At 36.5% G+C, this 27727-nt stretch overlaps 1 protein-coding gene across 13 annotated transcripts in view; it reads right to left on the bottom strand.

Annotated features, from left to right (window-relative positions):
• The window catches only part of PTPRK (protein tyrosine phosphatase receptor type K), a 503420-nt gene that overhangs the window by 232789 nt on the left and 242904 nt on the right, over positions 1 to 27727 (bottom strand). For all 13 annotated transcript variants that reach the window (XM_023651053.2, XM_023651052.2, XM_023651049.2 and 10 more), the window contains exons 4-5: positions 13808 to 13889; positions 11537 to 11652 (exon numbers count right to left, since the gene is read on the bottom strand). In XM_023651053.2, the coding sequence (XP_023506821.1) occupies positions 11537 to 11652; positions 13808 to 13889 (198 nt within the window). The remainder of the gene's footprint in view (positions 1 to 11536; positions 11653 to 13807; positions 13890 to 27727) is intronic.

Here is a 27727-nt window from a genome sequence, read left to right on the forward strand (position 1 = left end):
TTGAAAGTTCAATCAGTTGAAAAGATCTTAAGAGCACAGCCGAGGGTTCCCCAAAGTAGAAGAAATTCCACCTGTGAACAGCAATTTCAGTCTGTGCCTGAATCCTCCAGCCTGCCCTTCCCAAGGGTTTGCCCCATAGATTTCAGACTTGCCTAGCCAGCCCCACAATCACATAAACCATTTCCTTGCAATACATGACTTGAAAAATATTTTTATATATCCTACTGGTTCTGCTTTTCATATTTAAACCCTGACTGATAGTGATGATTTTGTTACCAGAAATTGTTCTAGATGAACAGACTTTTAAGGATGAGTTTTCTGATGTGGTTTCGTTCTGGGTTTTCTGGAACTGGTTGTTTAATCTGATTAGATTTAAAGCCACTAATAAGTCTACTGCCAGTGGTAAAGAAGACACTGCTAGTCCATAGCATGATGTAGTAATATATATATGCAAAATATCACTGTTAGGTATTCCTAATCAAATATTTATAGAAGGTAAAGTTCTGGATGACCACATGTTCGCTACCTTAGAACATTTCAGACAAACTAAGGAATATAATGGTGTAGGGGAGGAAGACAATTCCTCTACCATCTAGGTCCTTCTGGCTGGTCTAAGAATTAAATTGACATGAGACAAAATAACAGGAGAAATATCAGGCAAAGCTTTATAACATGTATACATGGGAAAACCCCAAGGAAAGTGGAGCAACTCAGGCAGAACGGCCGAAGTCACTACCTTAAATATCATTTTCAGCTAAAGACAAATTGGCTGCTTGCTTCAAAGTGCACTGGAGAAAGTGGGGAACGTAAAGAATGTGAGTTTACAATTATAAAACTACACAATTCATAGTAAGAGGGAAGTTGAGTAGAGCAAGGAGGCCAATGTATTAAACCATTACATCTGGGGGATTTTGAGAACTTGGTGGCAGTAGCATAGTTTTTCACTCTTTTTGAATCTGCTACATAAAAACAGACAGGACAACAAGAGAGAGTAAGGAAAGAGAAGGTCCAGACCAAATGAAGGTGAAAACAAAGAAATTCCAGAAAGCAAGCAGCCATACTTTTAAAGGTAACTCAAAGCAACAGAAGAGGGATTCTGTGAAATCAGGAATGCTCTCCTGAACCCCACCTCATTTTAAAATTTTGAGAAAACTTATTTCACTTAAAAATAAACAACTTAACAGCATCAAGGTCAAATCCAATCTAAAGTTACTCTAAGTTTAACAGAGACTAAGGAGCAGAGTATGATCCCTAACGTCAATGAAAATAAGTCAGAAGAATATGTCCACAAAAGAGATCAAAACTGGAACCTAATATTTCAAGAAAAGCTAAAATATACTAAGAAAATTATTCCTGACATGAAAGAACAGTACAAATTTGAATTGATAAAACTGATAAAGGAGGAGACAAAACTTAAGAAAAATTAGAAATGAAAGAAAACATCATCTTAGAAACTGTGATTAACAAGAGCGAATAAATTCAACATATGATGTCTTAAGCAAAACAGAATGTGAAAAACAGAGACCATTTTAATTTAAAAAATAGGGAGAACAAAAAGTATTTGAGAGAAAGTGACTAATAATGACACACAAAGATGAAACAGAGATAACGGAAGTCCATACAGAAGCAAGGGAACAGAAAAAGTACTAAAGTTTTAATTAAAAAAAGAACTTTCAAAGATTAAAAAAAGTTATAAAATACATAATAGAAGAACACACTGCATACCTGAGCATAGTAACCCAGAAGGACCCACAGTGATACATATTCTGATAAGACTAGAATCTTTAAAGAAAAAAAGAAACACTTTCAATAGCTAGAAAAAGCAGGTAGATGATTTATAAGGAAAAGTAAATTTATCATCAGACTTTGACAGGAAGGCTTTATGCCAGAAGAAAATGATGTAACATATTTAAGTTACTCAAGGAAAGAAAATGTGAATGAAAGATGTTATATCCTACAAAACTGACTTAAGAATCAAAGGCACAAATAAACTATTATCAACACCCAAGAACTCAGGGGAAATTAATTCCACGAGCTATTTCTGAGGAATCTACTAGACAATGAGTTTCAGACAACTAAAATTACTAGGAAGACATGACATATGGACTGATGATGAACATTAAAACATAGCTACACATAGAATTAACACTAAATAAGGGCAAAGTGGGAGAGAGTACAGAATACAATGGCTATATACTAACAGTGGAGACGTGGTACAAGCATTCAAAATCACATGAGATTTAAAAACATAAGTAATTATGGGGTATTCTAATTCTCTCTTTCCTTGCGTCATGGAGAACCAAGAATATTAGGGTGGAAAAAAGAAGATATAACTGACAAACCGTAACAAAGAAAATATTAAGTGAAAATCTTTAGGCTTGAATTTGCAATATCAATATGAATTCATAGGTATTTTATCTTTAAATATATATATGTTTTTCTTAGTTCTGTTCACTGAAAAGGTCTAGCAATGAGTACCCCACCTCAGCATCCACATGATGGTCCTGAAATACAATTTCTCACTAAAACGAAAGAGGGTGCCAGGTCTGGTGAAGAAAACGCACAAGATGACACTAGAACATCTCACAAAACCAGAAAGCAAAAAAGCTTCAAAACTACTGAAATCATGTCTAAAGGACTCTGAAGAGGCTCCCACTGGCCAAAGATGAGATAATATGAGTTTTAATAATAGTAATAATTGCACTGAAATGAAGTCCATCAAATATGTTTAACTCCATGAGTTCACAATATTTTAAAAAATAAGAATCAGTCACCTTTGGAGGATGATAGGAAACCACCTCATTATATTAAAAACTAGCAAATAAAGCAAAGATTTGAGCATTTATCTTCCCTTTCCTTAATGAACTGTCACTGGGTAGCCAATTAGTAAGCAAGGAGAAGTATCTTTTCATTAACTAAACAAACGCAAAAGAAAGAATATCACAATTTACAGCCTCCAGGAATGAATATTGGCATTAAGTATCAATGGCTACCAAGATCACAAAAAGAAAGACAAGACATTTTGTGCCTCCTGTAATCACACCAAATACCACCTCTAGTGTTGCCAAAGGATCAAACTTGACTCTGCTTCTGGCTGCCAATTTGCAGGAAATTCAGAGGAACATGTTGAACTAGAAAAGGGTATTTGTATGCGATGAGTAAAATGCAGACTAGGAAATGACAAGTCAAATGGCCTGGGTTCCTCAACAGAGAAATTGTGAGGGAAAGAAAGGGACAGAGGACAAACCCACCGATTAAAAGAGACTTTAAAAGATATGTTTTAAAAAGACAGATGAGAACAATCTATAGTGTGTAGGGGCATACATCTAAGTTGAAAAAACTGAAAAAAACATACACGGGCTAAGAGTCATGGTCATTGTTATTTGCAGGGGTAGGGAGATGCCCCAGTTATGACTGGGATAGAGCATTTGTAAGGAGCCTCTAGAATGGCTGGCAAGTCTCTTTCCTGACCTGGGTGGTATGCACTTTATGAAAATTCATTGAGTCATAGTTTTCATTTTGGGGTAGCTTTTTATATCTATGTTTTATATTGCAATAAAGTGATTTTATAAATATTAGATCTTTATATCAGACTGCTTTTCATAAAGAAGAAATTCAACCTGCTGCCAGAGCCCCCATGTTGTAACACTGATCACAGCTCAATGGAAAGTTAAGTGCTTGACATGACACATCTGGAAAACACTGAAAGGGCAGCTCTGTGAACAGCAGGAGAGTGCATTATTCTTGCACAGGAAAGCAGTAAACTGTTATTTATAGATATCGATAAGAAGAAATCCTTGAGCTTCTATGACTGTCAGGCTTTACAGTCATGCTCCAGGGATAGATAAGGAAGATAAAGAATATTTCACACATTATTCATCTATAATCAATTATGTAATCTGTAGACAACAAACTCAGAGTTTATGAATTATTGAAGAAAAAAATAACACCCTATATTTTTAAGGCATTGAGCTCTTCACATAAAGACAACCAAAATGACCTCAGGAATATTTAACAATCCTAAAAATTAAATATGATTAAACTTTCTGATTCTCATTGTTACAAACATATACGCAAAACACCAAAGGTAGAAGACAAACATTATAATCCGTGATACTTGGTCAGTGATGTTAATTCAAGACCAATGATCATAATTCTTTACATGAAGCCATGAAAGAAGAATATAATGCCATGCACTTGAATAAACCAACGTCCTGAAGAAAAACAGGACTGACAAGAGTGATAGCTATTAGCTACCAAACAGAACAGTGGCTCTTAAGTAGAGCAGAATTAACTGTAAATCAGCATATACACAAAAAAAATCACTACCGCTTAAACTGCTTAAACTAAGGATAAACAGAGAAAATTAGAATTAAATAGCAGGCTAGTGTTCATCTATCAGTTTTACTCAAGAGCAGTTTACAAGTCAGGAAAGCACAAGAGACATGGTTAGCACTCCTCTCTGACATTACTCCCATTCTGTGAGCCACAAGGAACAGAAGCCGAGACAGAAAGCGCCAATAGCCCTCCCATAGATTAATTCTCCTAAGTGATACCCAGGACCACTCAGGAGTATAATTTGGCCATAAGCTTCACACTGTCTTGGTAAACTTTTATTAAGGCTAAAAAGAGCCGAAAGGAAAGGGGATGTCTCCCCATCTTTCATTCTAATTTAAGATAATTTATATGCAATTATGAAGATAGAAAGGAAAAAAGCAAATAAATGGATCTAACAGACAAATTAGTTCCAAGACAGAAATGAGAAAACAAACTCATCGACTTTACACAGGCTTTACAAAATAAGCTTTTGAGGAAATTCAGAAAGCTGTTTCTATTGTTTCGTTCTCACATCTTCCCAAATTCCTTCAACTGGTACCAATCAGATTCAAAATTCTATTGTCTTCTTTCATTTGGCCCTCTCCTTCCCTACTCACCTATCTTCCAAATCCACCAGCACTGACCAATCCCAAGCCTTCACTATTTGATGTCTGTATTGCCAACAGTAGTTTTGTCTCCATCATGGCCTAGTCCCAACCCTGCCTTAAACCATATTACCTCTGCTATCTATTTTGAACCTTCCACTTCAATAAGATCCATCTCGTAATGTTCCTATCCCACCCTGATGCGTACACTAATCTGCAGTGATAACCATGCCCACTTAATCTTTGCGTATTCAAGTCCTTTTTATGTCCCTCAAAGACTCAATCAAATCTTCCTTAATTATTTCAGCAAACACTCCATTCTGTCTTGCTCTCTCTCAACTCTGAAATAGTAGAGTGCTTAGATTCTATATGGTCTTTTCTTACGCAATTGTAGAAGCATCTCTCAGGGCTGCAAGGATCTTAAAAAGCATTCAGCCCCATGCTTGTACGTCCTCTACATCTCTAGCAAGTGCTTATCGAGATTATGCTTGGGTACTTCTACTAATTGTAATTTTACTACCTCCTGGAGTAGCTCACTCTAGGTTTCAACAGCCCTACAATTACGAAGTTCTTTCTTATTATCAGCTTATATCTCCCACCAAATTGCTTCAAACCATTAGTTCTTATTGTGCTTTAGCATCTATAAAGAACAAATTAAATCCCTCTTTTATATTCCCAATTTTCTAAGATTTTAAGAAATTTATCCAGTCTCCCACAAATCTCAAGATATATTTATAATATATCCTTTTAGACATTCTGACATCTTTTCTTCAACTTTATTCACTGTCCTGGTAATTATATACTGCCTTTTGTTATTTTAATATTTTAGATATACGTCAGATACTCTTAAAGCTAATGACCTAGAAAAATCTCACAAGTTTGACCAAGTCTAGACATTAGGACAATTTTCCCTATACCTTAGCCCTGTATTTCTTTTATTTCATGGTATCCCATGTGAGCTGATCATATATTACATGTTTAATCAATTTAACTTTGAAAAATTCCTCTCGAATTGTTTTCAATGGATTCTCCACCACAAACTGTATGTTTCTAGGCATAGATTAATTTCTTCCAAGAACTTTCCTTCATTATAATAAATGCAGAATTACAAGAATTTTTTCTCAACAAGAGACAGTATCAGAGATAGCAAAATCTCTTGTGGAAATCAAATATGCTTCAAACAGCCAGGTGCTTCATACGATGGTATAAATAGGCACGGGAAAATACTATAGCACTGGGCATCAGAAGGAGCTCTGTTAGCAGTGACTGGTTGGCATTTGACACAGTGCAGTGATATATTTCATCAGTTAATCTTTTTTACTTTTAAATTAACACATCCTTTTAAAAATTATGCTTCAGATTTCTACTGTCCCATGATGATGTTCACAGGTAGTAAAGGAACAAGGCTACGACATTTGCTTGGACAGATAAAACTCTACGTGACCAGAAGTTTCAGACCAACCATTTTCTTTGACCCTCAGCTGACAACAGCTGGTACTGGAAGAGGTCGGCCTCTCTCTGGTTGTTTTTTTTAGAGCAATTTGCATCTCATTTTACTAATTTTACTCTCCAATTATTACTCTCAATCCATAGCTTAAATTATCGATTGCTCCACAAGGAATGACATTTCGTTTGGCCGAGAAACTAGACGTATCACACTACATTAGTGGTGACCAGCTTCACGAAGGGCAAAGTGGTGGCTGACTTTCCTGTTTTGGCAGCCCCACTGAGGAGGCACAGTGCCAGCACCTGCGGCAATTGCTGACAGATTGGCCCAATTGCCACAGCTTTGATGGCAATCTGCATAGGATTACCAGTCACACATTAAACAGCCTCGTCTCAATTCACCAAAACAAATGGTGCCACCAAAGCTCTCCACACAATTCCCTACATTCAACAACTCCACCGTTGAATTTCTCTGTCCAATCCAATGATGCATGCCCGCCAAGCTCTGTAATGACGGATGGAGTCATTAGCATTTTAGTTTCTACACTGAACCTGAAGCCAAAGCATATGGTCTGACAGATGTTCCAGCAATGGGCTCTATTTGATTTGCCATATAGGTGTCCACTTATACTGGCCCTTCGTGAAAGAACACTAATTTGTAAGTTACAGTCCAACCCCTGCTTCAACTCTTTCACATTCCCAAAAGTTATAATATGTTCTGATGACAGAACACTCAGAACATGCTTGCATCTATATTTCAGCTTAAACTCATGATTAAAAATTACCTCTGAACCTAATCAAATCACTTCAAATGGCCAAGAAGGACAAAAATGCAGGTAATGTTTATAGGTTACTGCCATCTATAGCTTGATTAGTACTGCCAGTAATTTGGTTATTTGATAAAATGTTTCATATACTCACTTTTTCTCTCATTCGTGGTTTATTGAGGTAAACTTCATATTCAGTGAATTTGACAGACCTTAACTTCTCTCAAACACACTTACATCTATAGACCCGACACGGCAATAAACATATATGACATTTACATTACCTCAGAAATTCTCCCCCTGCCCACTTCCAGTCTACCCTCATCCCCCACAGGCAAATACTGTTCAGATTTTTCTCACCATAGATTTTGTCTCTCCTGGAACTTAACATAAATGGAATCATACAAGATGCACTCTTTTCTGTCTGTCCTCTTTCTGAAAACAAAAGGTTGCTGAGATGCACCCATGCCAGCGCATGTATCACTCATTCCTCGTTATTGCTGAGTAGCACTCCATTGCTTGACTGAACCACAAATTGTTTATCCATTCTCCTGCTAACGCACATTTGGAATCTTTACAATTATAGGTTATTATGAGCGATAAACATTCTTGCACAAATTTTTTTTATGAGCACATGCCTTTCTTTCTCTTGGGTAAATACTTAGGAGTAGAACTGCTGTGTCGTATGTTAATTGTTGGCTTATACATTTACTTTTTCCTGTCATCACTTTATCTACTGTTCACTTTCGTAAGAATAAAGAGAACGACTAAAATTTTTAACCTACAAAAACTAGATAACCTAATTTTTCTTTTTCCTCTGAGAAAATTACCTCATCAGAACTATAACCAGCTGTTTATATTATTTTACTTGGTAATATAATCAGTATAAATTATACATTAAATTTCATTTGTGATCTTATTTCCTATAACCTGTGCTTTACCCTAGCCTTAAGTTATGAACTATAAATTCTCTACCATTGGGAGTTCCTTAGGGACACAAAATGGCTTAGTTCTAAAACTTGTAAGAATTGAAAAACATCTACTCAAGTGGGAAAAAACTGCAAATCCTAAGTTGACCAAAAACTGTTAAGTGTTTATATCTAGATACAAGCTACTTCGTTGAGCTTTATGATAGAAAGGGAATTTGGAAATGCTCTAAGAGCAACTGAAGACTTTATTCCCTTATCCAACATGAATGAACTGCATAACACACTTGTTAAAACTATGTTCAGAAAGGCTCATGATTTCACCACATTTCTAGTTTGCTGACACTCAACAGATTTCTGAAAACGTTCATCCATGTTGTTTTATGTATCAGTAGTTCACTCAGCATATACGAGGAGGTTAATTTGGATTATATATTTTGTCACTGTTTCCTAAATGTCTAGAGTGAATGAACTACTTCCAAGACTATAATTACACAATCTGAGATCTTACAGGAAAGAACACTCCCTAAAGAGGCATCCAGAACCACTATGATATGCTATATAAGGTATCCTAGATAGTTCAAGTAACTTCTTTGCTTTTTTTGTGCTCCAGTTTTTAATTTACCTAATTTGTATGTTATTTTAAACAAGAGAATGGTTGAAATATGAATTGCAAGCTAAAGACAATAAACAAGTGAGAGAATTTAGTCTCTAAATGTATTCCCATACATAAATTATTCTAAATATCAAATACTATTAGCTATAACGGTCAGTTTCTTTCATAGCAGTTGTCCTGTACCATTTTTCCTTTAACATGGAAAATTGGCTGCTTTTCTAGTTTTTGTTATTTTATCCCACAGTTAGACAACATTTTACCAACTGAAGCACAATGCTGTATAATGTAAGTGATTTGGAGGACACAAAAAGTTGATCGCCATTTTTTACTTCATTATTTCATTACTTCCGTGATAAGATGCAGTGGCCTTTCACTGAGCTGCTTCGAGTACATTCATTCTCAGTACTGTCAGCAGGTATTTTAAACAGTTGTTCTCACAATGATACTTAATTTAATGGACAATTTTTTCCCATACAGAACTAACGACATAAAAATTATACATTCTTCCATCAAACAAAAAAGGTAATCAAGGCCATGTTTCAGGCCATTAAAAATAATTTAAAGACCTAATTTAGCAGCTTATAGCTGAAAGGGATTTTAGTCTCTATCCAACATGTCCTCTTATAGATAAGGAAATTGAGGCCCAGAAGAGTTCAATGAAATGTCTAAACTCACACAACTAACTGGGTTAGAAGTAAGGTTACAATTAAGATGGGCCTCCTGATTTCCAGGAAGTTATTCTACACCAAGTAAACATGACCTGATGTCTACTTCTATGAGGTGGCTTGTAGATTCAGTGTGGAAGCAAGATTCTTCCTGCTTTCAGCAAAAGATGGGTTAAGATTTTTAAGACCACTTTCTGGTTGACTCATTCTACATATGTATAATAACCAGTCTTATTCATTTGAAAACATCCCTAAAATAAGTAATTGATAGTTTTCAATATTTCTTAAACATGGAGAAGACTCTTTAAGAGAGTAAGTTAACGGAAGTGGTATTATTGAAAAAGGTAGGAAAGCCTTTTAATGAATAAGGTGAATATGTAAACTGCTGAGAAATTGTGCAATCTCAATGTCAAAATAGAAGAGAAATACACAAATTCACCTTGGCAAATATAAAGACAGGGAAGAATAGAAAAAAGAAAGCAGAATAGAAGTCTCACAGAATATTTTTCTCCCTCATGTTTGTTTGAAAAATGGCAGGAGAAAAATATTAAGAAACCGTTGTGCAATGAGCCAATCTATGAAGTAGGAAACAAACAACAAATAAGCAGTTTTTTGACTGCAACCCACTCAGACCTGCAGGGCCAGAAAGTCTTTGTCGCCAAGAGGCAGCTGCTGTCTGAGTACACAAAACCCTTTTGATTTCAATGTCACATTACATCCTGGGGCATAAAACCAGGGGCAGACTGCAGAGCCCCTGGTTTTCCAAGACAAAACTATATGGATCACAACAAAAGTCAAATGTTCCTACCTAATGAAAAATAATTAGCAAAATAATTAGAAAATATGCCTAAAAACATTTTAAAACTAATTTATTTAGGCTGAGAGAGAGAAAAAGAAAGAGGGATTCTGACTTGACATTTAGCTGATAAACCAGGCTGCACATTATACAATACACTTTCCACGAATAATAATGTTATATTTCAATATCTGTAGGGGAAATTAGCATAATCACAGAAAAAAAGGGAGGGGCATCATTTCCTTCTCACATATTCAGGATGGTATCCTGATGCCTGCATTTCAAATAAATTATAAAGTAGTGATAATTAGATTTATATGAAATACATCTGCTACAACATCCAATTGGATTGTGAGAATTAGATGAAATAACACAACATCTAGTGAAACATTAGGCATTACATTAGGTATGATTTCGATAATCATTTATTATAATCATTGCCCCAACCACCTGCAAACTAATAATTATCCCCAACACTAATTTCACCTCTTTAAAGATATAGTAAAATAAATCCTGGTGTCTATGTTCAAGGAACTAAGATAATTTTACAATGATTTTTCCTTTTGGTCTCTGTCGGCATTCTCAGTAATTTAAAATTCCAACTAATTAAATGCCTTTCCTCATCCTGATACGAATAGAACCAAAAATAATAATAATAAAGGTACTCAGAGAATATTATTACTTATTTTCTAGCTTCAAATATTTAGGTCAACAGCCATCTGTCCCAGGTCCTGCCTCGTGGCTTTAGAGCTGCTCTTTGCACATTCTTTAGTCTATTGTTTTCTCTCTGATTCTTTTAAAGCCCTTTATATGCACCATTTACATTTCTCTAAAACATATGCTAAATTGCAATTCCTTAAAAATATATTCATTGAGATTTAATACGTGCAAGGCAAATGCCTTGACCTCAGATCTGTGATTAACCCTTATACACAAAAATTCTGAAAAAAAAAATTTAATTTGCTCTCTTCCAATTCACATTTCCAGAACTACTCCCAAAGGTTTCTTAAAATACTTCTAAAAAATTATGAGAGTATGACAGTTTCTCCTTAAACGCTGTGCTCCTGTAAGTTGAATTTTCAAAACATTAAATTAGGAAATTTGCTTGTTTTTCCTATTTCAAATGGATATAGAAAAACGGTTTTTACAGTTCATACATAACATTAGAGAATCAGGTTTCACTAGAAATTAATCCAAATACTTATTAACTATATACTGTTATATTTTTTTCATGTTCCAAAAATGGAAATATCTAAAAGGAATCTGCAGCCAACTAAATGAAACCTACACATAAGACAACTTGTCTCACACACACAAAGAATGAGACCACAAACAGTACATTGGCGACTTTTTTTAAATCAAGGGTACCCATTAGCTCTGCTGCCCACTTGGCCTTACCTGCAGCCATAACTTGTTATGCACAGCATCTCTCCCTGTAGCAATACACTGAAATGTAGCATTCTGCCCTGCATTGACCTCCACGTCCCCCAGGCGGAGGAAATGAGGAGATTTATCTGTGGAGGCAGGAAAAAAATTATTTTTTTCACACGAAGAAAACATGCCGGGTTACTTTTTCCCAACACAATAATGTTGTTAATACTTTTACCTTTGGCCAAGACTAATATCATATGGAAGAAAATTGAGTTTTCTTTTTGCTGAAAGATACCATTTCCTCTCTCCCTCTCACAGTTCTTTTTTCAATCGCTCCATTACTTACTGCCCCATAATTGCTAAACTCTGTTCTATACAGAGTGAGCACTCAACAACTCCTGCAGAAAGACCGCCAGAGCATGTTGCATATGGGTGATAATAAAACAATTACCAGTCAAAGCAAGCCAAGGAGATCACATAGGCACAAACCAGAGCATCAGAGAAAAATATAATGAAAACATATAATGATATCTAAAATACTGACATACACATGACCAGTGAACGATTAAGCCACACTTTGAGACGTTAGATCTTTCTTTCTTTTTCTTTTTTAACTTCAATAGTTACCATCCTCTCATACTTCAAAGGACAAGGGAATATTTTTATTTCTCTCAAATAGAACAACGACTTAACTGTTGTTAATCCACTTCCTATGATTCTATAACCTTAAGAAATTTACCCAAAAAGGAATATTAGACCAACAAAAAATGATGATTGCAGTCAAAATATGCATGGCTTATATGACTGTCAAGCAAGCATGCTCTATAAGTAGCTTTTAAAACTGAAGCTGTATGCATGTTTTCAACTTTTGAAAGGAAATATAGACAGGAAAAGCTAAGACTCAGTGAGTAAAGAAAGCTCATGGAGGACCACGTCACAATGAAACTGCTGTGGTGCTCAATTCATATTTTTCTAATCTGTTTACTCATGAAAGCCTTTCTTTAACATCTCTTTCAACAAGTGAAAATGAACAGTAGATGGAAACACCGTTCACATATGCTAATAGATGGAAAGAACTTAGTAAACCACTTGAAATTTGAATGAGATAATTTTGTTCTCTTTTTTCTTAGAATATACCACATGGAATAAATCTTTTGACCCTTGCCTACAACGTCTTTCTCCAGTTCCTCATCTCAGTAAGCACTTGAGAAAAAATGAATGCTCAAACAAGAACATGAGCTAGAACAGTGGTTGTCAAACTGTGAACTCCAGACCCAGACCAGCAGCAGCAGCATCACCTAGGAACTTCTTAGAAACGCAAATTGTCAGACCCCACCACAGAAGTATTGAGTCAGAACCAGGGGAGGGATGGAGCAATCTGTGATTTTCCACAACCTGAAGGTGATTCTGATCAGGCTAGGGTGTGGCAACCACTCAGGAGGAGCACAAGCCGTGCCCACCGCCACCCACCCACTCCTCCCCCAACCCCACCCTTACCCCAGCTGCAATGGTGCCCCCCATGCACGCTGCTTACAATGTGTTAGAGAATTTCTACCAGGAGAATTACTGAACAGATAATCCAGAATTCATGGGCTCTATAAAATGCTGCTGTTGGGAAATACAGGTAAAGTTTGAATTTACACCAGCTGTTTTCTGCCTGGCTCTACTGAACGCATGCAATAATTGTCTTTCAGGGAATGTGATGTAAACACAAACACTCGCGCCATCTGAAGACCAATCAATGTGCATCTAAGGACATAACAGAACTATGTAAACCAAGCTTCTTGTTTTGTTTGCTTTCTATTGTTTTGTTGTCTAATATGGATTAACCAGACTTCTATTATTAAAAAAATTAGTCCTAAATTTGGAATAAGGTGAACTAGTTCATTCTCTTCATTTCACTCCAACTTTCAACTTCGCAGATCACATAAGTTACTGAGGCTTCTTTTGATTTTCCTTTCCGTTAAACTCTGATTTGTTATCCTTTGCTTTCCTAGACAATTTAATAATACCAAAAAGATGGAACAAGTCCTACCCAGAATTTCATTTACATTTGTATTTTGTTCTCAGTAATTGAACAATTTAAATGCATCCTTTAATGTGTGAACAATTAGTTGCAAGTCTGAAAAATATTTGATTCAAAAACCACAAATATTTCAGTATTCTTTTAAAATTGAACAGAAGGCTAAGAGTCACAACAACAAAGAGAGAGCAATGACCAAGTAATAAACAGTCACTGCCAATATAAGACACGTGTTGAAAGGACACAGAAAAATACAATTCTTAATCACAACCTACCACAAGGATAACTCAGCACTTGGATGTCATCAATGGCAATATAACCGCTTCTGCCTCCTGAGACTTCAGCTTCAAATATTACCTGTCAGGAAGAAATAGAAAACATTTACAACAATCATTTTTAAGAAATTCTCACAGTGGAAGAAGAATAGCTATAATACGATTAAAAAAGTTAAATTTGATTTCTGTCCCGTAAGAATTAAAAGTTTATCTTATAACGTAGAGTAATTTCCTAAACCTTGTACAAGTAAACCAAAGAATTTTTTTTTGAAGAGCAATTAAATTACTGAGGTCAAGCAACTCTTACTAAATTTTTTAAGCAACTACTATTACGTGGTGTTAGATTGCCTGAATGGGCAATATATAGGCAGAAGAAATAGGCAGATATAGCAAAGCTCATATTCCTAAATTTTCTCTTACTGATTTTCTCCATTTTTGTTATTTATTTAACATATGTTGAGCATCTTCAATGTGCCAAGCAGTGCTCTAACCAGTGAAGACATCAAACGAATAAGGAAATAATCTGAGCTTTTAAAGAGCTGAATTTTCAAAGACAGAAGTCATCAGATAGATTGGTGGTATTCCAGGCAAAAGGAATAATAATACTCCAAGGAACAGAATAGAGCTGCATGTTTGGGGAACTAAGTATGGCTACAAATGCTCAAAAAGGGAGAGATGAGGTTAGAGAGGTGAGCATGGAAGGCTTTAAGTATCCTGGGAGTGAAGTCAGGAGCATATCCTGTCAATAGTTCCACATTAACAAATACTAAACAAACAAAAATTTCCACGTTCAAATATGAGCTCACATTAGAGTTTTGTTGTTGCAGTCAACAGCAGAACTTCATATAGCATTTCTTTTAACACATAACGTGTGCTGTGACTTTTCAAGACAAAATAGATGTAGCATGCCGCATTTCAACATTTTATTTGACTACGGGCTCCTTTATTAGTGGACATAGATTATTTTTGGAGTATTTTGCAAAGCATTTTAGGAAATGCAATCGAAGTTGATACTTAAAGTAGGAATATAATATAATCAAAGCGGTCTTTTAGAAATATATTTGTGGGGCCGGCCCGGTGGCATAGTGGTTAAGTCTATGCGCTCAACTTCAACAGCCCATGGTTCACAGGCTTGGATCCCAGATGTGGACCCACACAACACTCATCAAGCCATGCTTTGGTGGCATCCCACATACGAAAGAGAAGAAGATTGGCACAGGTGTTAGCTCAGTGCCAATCTTCCTCACATAAAATTATATATATATATATTAGTCTGTAAGGTGGAGAATGGCCTAAAAGAAGATAAGACTGGAAATAGACAGTTAAGACTGGAAATAGTCAGGGACTATGCTAGTAGCAGTGGGAACAGAGAGATGAGAAGAAAAAGGAGAAGTAAAAAATAATGCTAGGAATATAGACAAAATAGAACTTATTGACTCATTAATTGTGGCAAAATATAGGACAATTCTGACTCCTGGCTTGGGCGACTAGGAGGAGGATGCTCTCAGGATCCCTAGCCAAGTCTAGTGATACAGAAAATGCTACAAATATGAGGGAGAAGATAACTAAGTACATTTCAGACAGTTCAAAGTTGATTTGCCTAGGATACATATGGGGCAAACGCTTAGGAGACAACTAGACAGATACATCTGGAAGAGAAGGAATGGGTCTAAAATAAAACTACCGATTTGGAAAGCAGCATCACGGAAATGAGAAAGCTCTAGATTTGGAAGCTAAGGTGAGAGGTGAGTAAGATGGCAGAGGAAGATAAAGAAGGAAAAAACCACTGAAATGGAAGGCAAGAGGACAGTCATCCTCCGTCTTCCTCTGTAAAGCCCGAAAAGCACAATTTGGACATAATAGTCAAGGAAGGAAGAGAAGTATCAGGAGACTTTGGTAGGTCAACATTCCCACCTTAGAAAAGGCCGGGTAAATTACAATACCAATTTAAAAAATGTAATTTAAAAACATTGGATGTCTGCATAAAAAATGGCTTGGAGATGAAGCCAAATTTGAGGAGGACAGAGTCTCTCCAGTGTGAGTAAGTAGCAGTATCATCAGCGTGACATCCTCCCCATTCTCATACCATACGCCTACATCCGCCCCAAAGTCAATGACAACGGGACACAGTAGGCTGGGTGGATGGCTCATCTCCCATCCATCCACTCCCATCATAAACTTTCTCCAGCGTTACTTTTTTCCTACTTCAAGTTGCCCTTTATGTCTACTGATTTCACTGGAATAAGCTGAAGCTAAGAAATAGGAGAATGGGGTCTCTCTGGGAAGAGACATGCTGCATGATGCAAAGATGGCTAATCTATGAACACAGAAATAAATATATGCATATATGTGTGTGCACATGTGACTTACATTTCATATAAATGTATTTGATATGAAAACAAGTGTCATGTCACTTTCTAAATATAGGAACAAAGGCTTAACAAGAAATAGAGGAGAGAATCAGAGACTTTAAATAATGTATAACTTCAAGCAACTGTGGTATAGGCCACTCTCTTGGGGGTGAGAAAACTTGGATCTGACTCCCAACTCTCCTGTTTACGAATTCTAGAGCAAATCGCATAACCTTTTAGCGCCAAGTTCCAACTCCATAGTATGAACCTAACACAGCTTTCGTTACGAAGTTTTATGAGGTTTAAACAGAAGCATATCTAAAAGTGCTACAGAAACCAAAAGGTAAGATTATCAGTATTGTCAGGATGTGAGATTTGTAGAGGTGGATCCCAGGAAAAGAAGTTTGATTTGCTTGAATGGTGGGTCAAGGAAAAGGAAGGTATAGTAAGAAAAAGTGGGAAGATCATTTAAAAATTGTTTTCATTCGTATGACTAGACCACGAGTCTATACATGTAATTAATAAATGTTAGTTATTTCAGTTTTGTTACAGTCAGCATTAATTAAATTATCTTAATTTCTAGGCTTCTCTTAGTTTTACTTTCTTGAATTGTTTAACTTCCTTTATTTCATATACGGGATAAATTTAAACAAGCTTACTATACCCCTGAGAAAAAGTTTCTTATTTGCTCACCTAAATGGAGCTTTATTCTGGACAATAAATTTAGGTCTTGATTTAAAAGCAGCAAAAACAATCAGTTCTTTATTAAAGAAAAAAAAAATGCGTCTCTTTCTTAGTGATCTCATTTTCCCTACTAAGTGTTGTCTTTGCCTCATTAACGAGAGGTAGAGGAAATTTCGAAGATCAGATTCCTCTACAGCTAAGATCTAATCAGCTTTATCACTTCAACAGAGCCTTCACCTTGTAAGGCTCTTGTGTCCAGTCAGGGGAAACAAATCTCAGTGGCTGTATTGCACAAAGCTTGCTTGGGTTAATGCTTGGGTCAGCTCTAATGCCTGGTGTCAAGTAGTCAACTAGAGCTTCCCAGGAGAAGAGAGCAATGGCAGCCATACCAGACGTCAACTTTAACCCAGCCAGGAGGCCAGCCTGGGAACAGAACGAATGGGCTCTGCTTTTCATGCTGTTTTCACTCCACTCCATTACCTGAAATACTGAAGGTGATGATTCTAATCAAATTTCTGCTACTCTAGCAACATTCTTGGATTATTAACTAAATAAGTGAAATAAAGTCAAATTCAAGTAGAGGGAGGAAAGAAAGGCAAACCCTAAAGAACAAGCACAACTTTATACTTTGGCAAACTGAATCAATGACAGGAAGTACCTCATATAATGGAAAGTTGACCTCGAAGTCAGGAAGCCCAGGACCTAGTTGCTGGTCTGCTATCACATGTAACCCAAGCAATTTATTTAACTGCGTCTTCTTGGCCTCATCTAAACAATACTGGCCTTGCGTATATCACAGGTTTGTTGTGAAGACTAAATGGTATATGTGAAATGATTAAATGATATACGAAGTACCCCATAATACAAGATATTACGGATAAGAGAAAAATCTCAAAATATTTTGCTCTTAATTTTCTTTCAATATATCATAGTGTTAAAAGTGTAGGCTCCAAAGTCAGATATACATCTAGTTCACATTCTTTAAGTCTAACTTTAACTTATGGAAAAACACGTGTAAAGTTACTTACGTAACTTTTAACATGTAAAATCTACACCTCAGTTTATTTTTGTGTAAAAAGAAACTATTAGTATCCACCTCAGGGCTACCAGGAGGATTAAATGAGACACTGCACATGAATCATTTAGCACAGCTCCCGGCACACAGTAAGTGTTCCATGTTAACGGGCACCCCTGCCATCATGGGAAGAAAATATCCATAAAGGACACATGCACTAAAGTGAAATTTCTTCCCATTCCCTTCTCTCTTTCATCAAAAACTTAACCCCTGCCCCAAATGGAAAAAATATAGAATAAACTGGTATTTTATTCTCATTAACTTCCTTAAACTTGTGTTTCTGCCATTTGAATTTTTAAACATTGAATGATGCTAATATAAAGTTCAAAGTAAATTACACATTTGCCTTCAAAGAATAAATGTACTAGAATAAAAATCTATTTCTAAATATTCATGTCCAAATTTTGATAATGAATAAAATAGTCATCTGTAACACACAGAAAGATAACTAAGGCTGTGGGTCCATCCATATCAGTGCTGATAAAGCACATTTGTCTACATCTCTCATTACAATGAGAGGCTTTAAAATCAGGAGCTGAGGTGGACTCAACTTTGTGTTCTCAAAGCTTATTCATAGTGCCTGGCACATAGTAGACATGCAACAGAGGGAAACTGAACAACAACAAAGTATATACACAGAAACATACACATATACAAATATATACACAATCTACAATATATGAACAAAGTATGCCACTATCATTAAATACAATTGACTTCTCTCTCTCAAGTAAACTCTAAACATTGGATTCTCAAGGATCCATCTTAGGCATTCTCTTTTTGCCATACTTTCTACCCTGGTAGGATAAAGAAACATAAGCCTGCAAAATGACAGAGAGGATGGGGGGGTGAAAAAGTATGTGGAGATATAACAGGGAAATGGAAACTCATGGTGCATAGGTCTGCGCACAGGATCCGAACCCACAAACCCTAGGCCACCAAAGCAGACTGTGCAAACTTAACCACTTAACTGGGCCAGCCCCAACTCTATTATTTTTATAACTTGAAGAAAGAAGGAAAGGATGAGTGAGGATATGAGTAAATTTGTAGGATTGGTAGATAAGGGAGTTTCTAGTATATGGCCTCAATTTTCTCAGCTATAAGGGATAGGCTAGTGAAAAGGAGGGGTGGTTGGAGTTTGGAGAGAATCAAATGGAGAGGAGAATGAGAAAGGGAATTGAACAGAAAAATGTAGCAGGATTTCAGAGTATTGTGTGTGCATTTGAAGTTGGTGACTATGAATTTCTAGGGATCCCAATCTACCATGAAGTATGATTTTTTTTAAAGAGTTTGATTTAAAGTCCATAAAAAGGAGACAGAAAAAAAAAGCAAGCAAAGAGTGGGAATGGCAAATGTAACAATAAAGATGATGATGAAATCAAATTTTGATATGATAAGCAAGTTGATGAATTGGCAAAAGACAGATGGTTTGATGAACTAGTGCTCCCTATGAGGTTGATGGATGATCCCAGTAAAATGAATAAAGGAGAAGGAGATGAGTTTATGATATAGTCAGAAAGTGAGATGTTTACAGGTAAAGTCAGACACTTGTGAGATATTACAAGATCTGTTTAACCAGAGCAGTGGGTTAAAATAAAGTAGGTGATTTTGGGAGATGAGGCAAAAGAAGGACAGTGGCATTTGGAGATAAGAAGGGGAAGCAACTATCAAGGGACTCTCTTCAGTACAAAGACACTGAAGTCATCAGGATGATGGTGGGCCTTGGGAGTGGACAGAGCAACTCTGACACTAGCACTAAAGTTTACAATGAACAGAAGAAAATGACTTGGGGTCCAGTGGAAGCCAATAATGAGGATGATGGCATGGTTGAAAGAAAAGAACCTCAAAGGAGCAAGAGTGTTTCCTATCCATTGAACTGATCCTAAGTTACATGGGAATTATTATCTGCTCTTGTTAGGGAAGAAGCGTCCTCAAGCTAGAGCCACAAACAGAGTATGATTAAAACTACCTGATTAATTGTATAAATAAGTTTTCAAGGTTCCACTCCCCTACTAAAACATAAGCTCATTGAGGGCGGTGATGTCTTACTTCCCACAGCATCACTGAACCACAGGAATTCTGTTGAAAGCTGGGGCTGGAAAGAGTTCCGGTATGTCACAGAAAACAAGTTAATAATATAAGTGGAGTTTAGTTCATAGTTTTGCCTCAAGGGGAAATATGGGATAAGGCATTTAGTTCACTTTTACCTGACTTATAAAATTTGTTGACATAATAAAATGACTCCTCCTTGAGAAAGTCCCAGATAACTTTCCCAAGCTAATTTAGAAATCATGAAAACATAATTACTTCCCTTGAATAGTTAAATAGTGCTGTAAGGAATAAATTACTACTTATAGGCCTCAGAAGATCTTATACCGAGTAAGTCAAATATCTACGTGGAAGTTTCAAAATCTAGAATCTAGCTTCTTTTCAAATGTGAATATTCTATTTCTGTTCATACTTAAAGATTAACATACACATAACTGGCAGGCGATAGCAAAAGTCCAACGCACAACTGCCAGTTGCTGTCACTCACTGTAGCTCCTCTCACAGGCGCTGTCAATCGGGAATTCTGCTTTCTCAACGAAGACTCACTGAATGTGTTAGAGAAAAGAAGCCTCTCCCTGTCAGACCTCTGCAAGCCAGGCTGGCTTGCCAACTGACTCCTGGAATAGTTGATCTGTAAGAGTGCAACGCATGAAAATGCCTTCAGTAAAGGCCGTGGGGCTTTGAAAACTAATGAACTCCACAGCCCTTGCCTATCGGTTGCCTACCTGTGTAGTTCCTGAAGGAGATAAACACCTGCCACTGAAAAAGGTACACAGATAAAATATATAAGCCATGGAAATACTGGTACATTCTTCAGCTTTAAAGCTGCTTGAGAGAGTAATTAGGGGATTCTAATTATATGCTAACTAAATTGGGAAGGCAGTTAAGACATATAATCAAGCCCAAATAGATTTTTCATCTAAAACCCTTTCATATTTCAGATTTTAGCTATCCTTAGCACCTCCATGACTTACAGGTGCATAAGAATTCAAAATCAGTTATTACTTTCCTTAAGATGTCCTGAGATTAAATATGGCCAGTTTCTTAGAAGGATTAGTCCTGTCAAGACTTTACATTAGGACTTTACACTCTGCAGAGAATAATTAAGGTTCCAGAGATTCTAAAATCTACTCTCTGTTACCTGAATATATACAGACTTTTCGTATAGTTATAGGATCTGCCACTCAATAGAAGCTGCTGTATGAGTTTAAATATTCTCTTCTCTTTCATACAAACACACACATGTACAGTCCTATCTATCCAAACAATTATAATAACATAATGGTGACTTAAGTTGATTTTAGAATGCAAATTCTATGTATAGTATAGCCAAGAATTCTTAAATAAAATGTCAACGTTACAAAAATATCCTGAGGTTTGGCATTATCAATTGCCTAAGGGAGGAGAGAGATTGCCACATTACCAAACGTGGATGACAATATACTAGGTATATACTAGGTACACTAGGTATACACTATACTAGGTGTATACTAGGATGACAATATACCAGGTCTGCAATATACTGGGTATACCAAGACCGCACTTGCATGAAGAACAAGAGCTTCCATTCAACTGAAACCTTTTTCAGGGTGATGTTGTGTGTGCCTGATCAACAACAGAACATGACTCAAAGCACACGCCAGTGTGCACGAAACACTAAAAATGCAGGACCGCAGATCAAAAGGAGAAAATAAAACCTAAGAGATTTCACACAAAAGTAGACTGTACAAAATAAAAGCCCAAAGAAGATGCTTTACAGAAGGCTCCACAGTGGAATGCAGATGCAAGCACAGTCCACTCCTACACTTGAAATTAGCCCAGGGAGTTGGCTATCTCTAATGTAATCACCAAGAGTATCTAGATCTAAATAAAGGAACTAACAATAATCACTTTTAGAGCTTATGCTAGAATGTATAAGTTCATAATTATAGTCCATTAGTTATTTAAATTAATTTTCATTCCTGAAATCTTGTACTTGCAAAAAATTGTCAATGGTCTTTTTACTTTAAATAGATATTGACGTAGGTTAACATGCATTAAAAACGCATGATCCATAATGTGGCTAAGAGAGACCCAGACAAACCTTTCATTTCTGAAAACAAATACACTTAAAAGTTGAACCAAAAATAAATAACACTCACAAAATAAACCCAAGAGTTTTCGAGCTCTCTGCACATTCTCTACACCATTAAGATGCCTTTGGGGGAAAAAAGGTATATCTTCCTTTCCCAACAAAGGGTTTGACATTAGCCTTTATGATAATGGAGATACACGCACACATGCACTGCATGCACACACAGCACAGACAAGTGGCCACTGGCATCAAGCACGGCCTGGACTCTGAGTCATAGATCTCAACTTAAATCCCTGTGCTGACCTCATGGGGTCATTGTGAGGATTGAAAGAGACTATACACAATTTAGGAGGTTCTCCATAAATGTTAACCCCTTTCTCACTTTCCTGTCCTTCTCCAGGGACTTATTCATCATAGGTAGTACCTTAAGATCCGAGCCGGTGAGAAATAAGGAGGCAGCTCCAGGTGGCACTGATGCTGGAGACCATGAGAAAACACCTCTCAGCTCTTCAGTACTGCAACAAACTCAGCACCACACATTCAGACCACCTTCCCCATTCCTAATCTCTAATGTAAAACGTTTCCAGCACCCCACACCCACATCACTAACCTACCCTTACACTGACTCCTTTATCATTTCAATTCAAAGCCCAGTATGATGAAGATGGCTGAGGCCAGAGACCACAGCATAATGTGCCTAACTCTCTGCTCTCTTTAAAGGTATCCCCAATTTCGAGAGAGGCAGGCAGACAGACAGAACATAATGCTACACTCTAAATGCCTATAACGTATTCAGAAATAAATTGAAATAGGACCAACTACTCATGGCACAGCCTAATTTATGTTAGAGTATAAATTCAGCAAAAGAGAGAAAAATCAAAAAGACAATTAGAAGAGGGAAATGAAACAAAAGTTAACTGAAATAATCCAAGATCTAAAAATGCCATGAAACATATTTTTCATTCTGTGGGTCTGTCCATAGACACGCAGGCAAGCAACTTACACCATAAAAGGTTTGATGTAAAACTGAAAGTGGAGAAGCAAAGGGTAGCAGAAAATTCATCAGCAAAATGTCATTTCTGTATCTTTACTATCATAGCTCCACCATCTGGGTTATATTTTATAGTCAGTTGTCTGAGCCAAAAATAAAAGATGACTGGTTAAGGTTGCTATTTCTATCAACATGACACTGAATTACAGCACTATTTTTCCTCGCTTCTAGAGATGTGCCATTTGTCTTCCTACATCCACAGGCAGAACCTTTTAAATTTTAGCACCAACAGTCCAATCTTCCCCACAGCAGAAGTAGATCACTTGCACAACTGTATCTGAAAAAATACTTTCAAACCAACACACTAAGTCTGTTCCTCACCAAACTGAAGGGACTCTCAAGAGCTTTACTTTATAATCATGGAGCTCAATTAAAAAAATTAAAATTAATATGCAACCTATATGTACCATCACACAAAGTAGCTATTAACTTATGAAATCTGTTGATAGCATGCATTTATGTTATAGAGAAAGGCAAGCTTTAAGTGAGCTCAGTGATTAATTTCTTCCCAACAGGTAGTATAACCAGATCAGTCTACACAGAGGCCAGGTTCAACTGGGTGCTAAACTTCTGAGCTCTCATTATCACAAATGCAAACATATTAATATGTAATTGTTTGGTTAAGACCACGTGTAAAAAGAGAATTCTTTACTTTCACCACATTGGTTCAAGAATTAAGTAATAGCTTTCCCTCTTGAACAAATAGGTTAGGGTTAGGGTTGGGAGAGAATTTTACACAAAGTTAATTAGAGTAACCAGTTCGTATATTCTCAGTTGAATTTAGGGGGGAAAAGTCCATGAATTTTTTTTCCTATCTTATTTTACAAATAAATGGGCAAGTACAAAGATATCTTTGACTATAAGGATTAAATACCACCTATATAACTAGCCATTATTATATAATTTAAGATGTCAATGCTTTTAGCTAGTAAAAAGCCTAGGGAAAACTCAAACACTTTGACTAGGTGAAGTAGTGGACAATACATTTCACAGTCAGCTTCCACAGAAGAAAATAATGGGGAACTTTAGAAGATATCTTAGCACTGCTAAAAAATGAGTACCTACAAATAAATATGCACAGCTATATCTGCCTTGACTGTTTTTCCTAAAAAAGAAAAAGAATGGATTTAAGGTCAATTAACTAAAAGTATACATTTCACTTAATTCTTTGCAGAATATCAACTCAAATATTTGTTAATATGTTTAATAAAATGATCACATGTCATAAATCAGCAAAGGGCACAGTAAATTTAAGAATATTTCTTGCGAAAAAGTTTGAAACAAAAAATTATCTAGAATATTCAGAGATCTGAAGTTAGCTAGGACTGAACTCTGAAATCTCAGTCAAAAGGAAGTAAAATGACATCCTTTTCCTTATCATAAAGTCAACATTATTTTTGAAGAATACCTATAACCTCTCCGGGTCCCTGGCAATCAATAAAATGGGTTATTTGAGGCAGAAAATTTCTGAAATTACCATAGTGATGAGAAAGAAATCCTTACAACTCTTTGTACAGGACAAAAGCCTGAAACTATATAAAAAATGTGACTGATTCATGAACCATTTTTGTTACCCACAGAAGACAAAAGGAATGGAACAAAATTGGGCCTTAAGGACGAATGGGGAGAGACAAATGCTATCTTCATCGTGAACAGGGAATGGCCAAGGAGGGAGAGTCTTAGTTTTATTGGCAGGATTTAGTTACAGATGAGGGAACGTGACATACACTGTAATGACCAAGTGTAATGACACTTCTTTAATGAAGAAGAGAATATTCAACATAAAGTGACTCAGGTGATGTGAAAGAGTCACTCAGGTGAATTTAGAAGTAGTTCATGAAAAGCAAAGGCCCTTTCCAGAGACTTCAGGAGACATTTAACCTAGTTAAAGTTTGCAGTGCTTCCACTTATTGGCATTAAAGTATCAACAAATCACATAGATGTTGAAGGCTGCAAAATACCTTGGAGAGACCAGGCGGATGGTTCCCAGCATGTTGGTCCTGCCACCAGCAGCATCAGCAACATCGAGGGACTTGTGAGAAATGCAAATACTTGGGCCCCACCCACAGAAACTCTGATCCACAGCCTTCCAGGTGATTCGGATGCAGGCCAAAGTCTGAGAAGCACTCATCTAAGCTGACCCACGATAGGATAGTTAAGAGGTAAACTGAGCCAGAAGTCATTGTCTTAGTCCTACAGTTAGTAACGGAAGACTAGGTTCTAAGAACCAGTCTACTTGCTTCATATCTTTTTCTTGGTGTGGAAAATCAATTCATGATTGGATTCATGGGTTTTCTTTTTCAGATACCCAGCTAAAATAAATCTATAGATACAGATACGACTATATAAAACACTAATTTTTAGAAGTTTAAATAATTGGCCACTCACTTATTTATCAAAAAATATATGAAGGGCTTAATATTTGATAGACATTAGAAAGAGAGAAAGATCTAACTGTTAAGCCCTGTCGTCAAAAGAGTCACAATGCGGCAAAAGAAATGGATGTGTTAGGAAACAACTATAGCATAGTTATTTGTGATAAAGCCGAGTTAGAAAGATAGGAGAGAATTCAGAGGAGGGAGAAAACTACTCCTCTGAACAAAAGACTTCAGAGAAAGTGATCTCTGGGTGATTCTGTGGTCAAAGGAATACTTCTCCATCCCCCAGGCACTTAGTGAGCACGCTCTAAACATCCCAGCCACTAGGGATACCGAGATGCATCAAAGGCAGGGCCACAATTACCAGGAGGCAAAGATCTGTGACTTATGGAGAGTGTAACAGACAACAAGGGAAATGGTTGACAAATTATTTTCTCTCCGGGAAAGCAGAAAATGACTCAAAAGGAAATGATTCCAGAGAAGAGTTTTAAAACATAAGGCAAACAAAGAGAAACAGACGTATTACAGATCAAATGAGGTCCATTTGCAAAAGTAGGACAATAGGAAATTTCTTGACCTATTGGCAGGGGGAATTTATAGACATTTTAGGGATAGTTAGAAGAAAAGAACAAAGATAAGGCCTGGGAGATAGGAGGCTGCACCCTTATCTTGCAGAGACTTTTATGCCAGAAGCGGGAGTCTGCTCTTTATCCTGAAGGTGCTGTAACTTCTCTGAAGGGTTTTACAAATGAGATGATGTGGATCTGCATCTTAAAAAAAGGCCATTGTGGTACCAACAGCCAGACTGAAGGACTGGAATCCCATCAGAAGGACCTAAACATCCAAAGTTACACCTAAACATGCTTGGGTATTAGTTGGCCAGTCAAGAAATATTTATTGCACGCTGACTACGTACAATGATGTGAGAAGACTCCATCTCTACATTCATATACATATAGTTACGGAGTGAACAAGTATGTGTTACTACATCTCCAGGAAAACAGGTGTATGTGTGTGTGCATGTTGCTCATTTTTCTCTTAAATCCAAAATGTTACTAACAAGGCAACAGTGTTTAAGGTAAATAATCTTAAAGCAGTTTTACTTAAATTTAATATGAGACAGAAAATAAAGTCATAAATATTGTCTTCGTTGCAAGATTTATAAAACAGTGAGTGAGGCTGGTGTAATAAAATGCAGACTTTTTACTCCTTTCACTGTCTGTTAAATCCAGTTTTCATAGACAGGAGAGTGGTGAAAATTCATCATTAATTTTCTCTATACTAACATGTCACCAAAAAACCAACAACAATTTACTGAACTAATCTAATTCAAAGTTCCCACTCTCAAAGAACAAAGGGTTTTCTGATTTGTAAACAGACCTAAACTTTACTGGTGATAAGCTCATAACAAATCTTGGCAGAAAGAAAAATAGCCAGAATATATTCTATTCAGAAGTCAGTTAGGACCACTGAGAATTATTTAAATATGCTATTTTGAGAAGATGCACAGGAAGGAATGTTACAGGAAATAAAATCATTTCCTTTTTACTTAAACTATAGTTTTATTCATTTTTACAATAACACTAGTTTACCTATGTCTATCCTGTTTGTACCTATTTTCCTCTGTAAAAAAAAATATAGCTGATGGGGGCCGGGCCAGTGATGTGGTGGTTAAGTTCACTCGCTCTGCTTCGGCGGCCCAGGGTTCGCCAGTTCCGATCCTGGGTGCGGACCTACACACCACTCATCAAGCCACGCAATGGCAGCATCTTACATACAAAATAAAGGAAGATTGGTACAGATGTTAGCTTAGGGGTAATCTTCCTCAAGCAAAAAGGGGAAAATTGGCAACAGATGTTAGCTCAGGGCCAATCTTCCTCACCCACCCCCCCCGGCAAAAAAATTCTGAGAAATCTCTTAAAACTTCTGTATTAGACCACTACATAATGTTAAATCAAGCAAAGTAATAATTATAATTTATTTTGGAAGTGAGGTGAAAATTATTTTACAACAAACCTCTTTCTCAGTTCAACTCCAGGATGAAAACATGCTGTCACTGAAGTTTCAAATACATTAGAAGATACCACAAAAAATATGAAGTCATAATGAGTTACTCTCGAAGAACCCGAGAAATATTGCTTTAATAGTTTAACACTTAATGGTATAGTTCCTCTCTAAAATCTGAAACAAAATTAACCTAAATTACAAAACTGATTTGCATTCTCTTAGCTTTCCCATCTCTCATTTTAGCCATAGGC

The sequence above is a fragment of the Equus caballus genome, chromosome 10, assembly GCF_041296265.1.
Source record: "Equus caballus isolate H_3958 breed thoroughbred chromosome 10, TB-T2T, whole genome shotgun sequence".
NCBI lineage: Eukaryota > Metazoa > Chordata > Mammalia > Perissodactyla > Equidae > Equus > Equus caballus.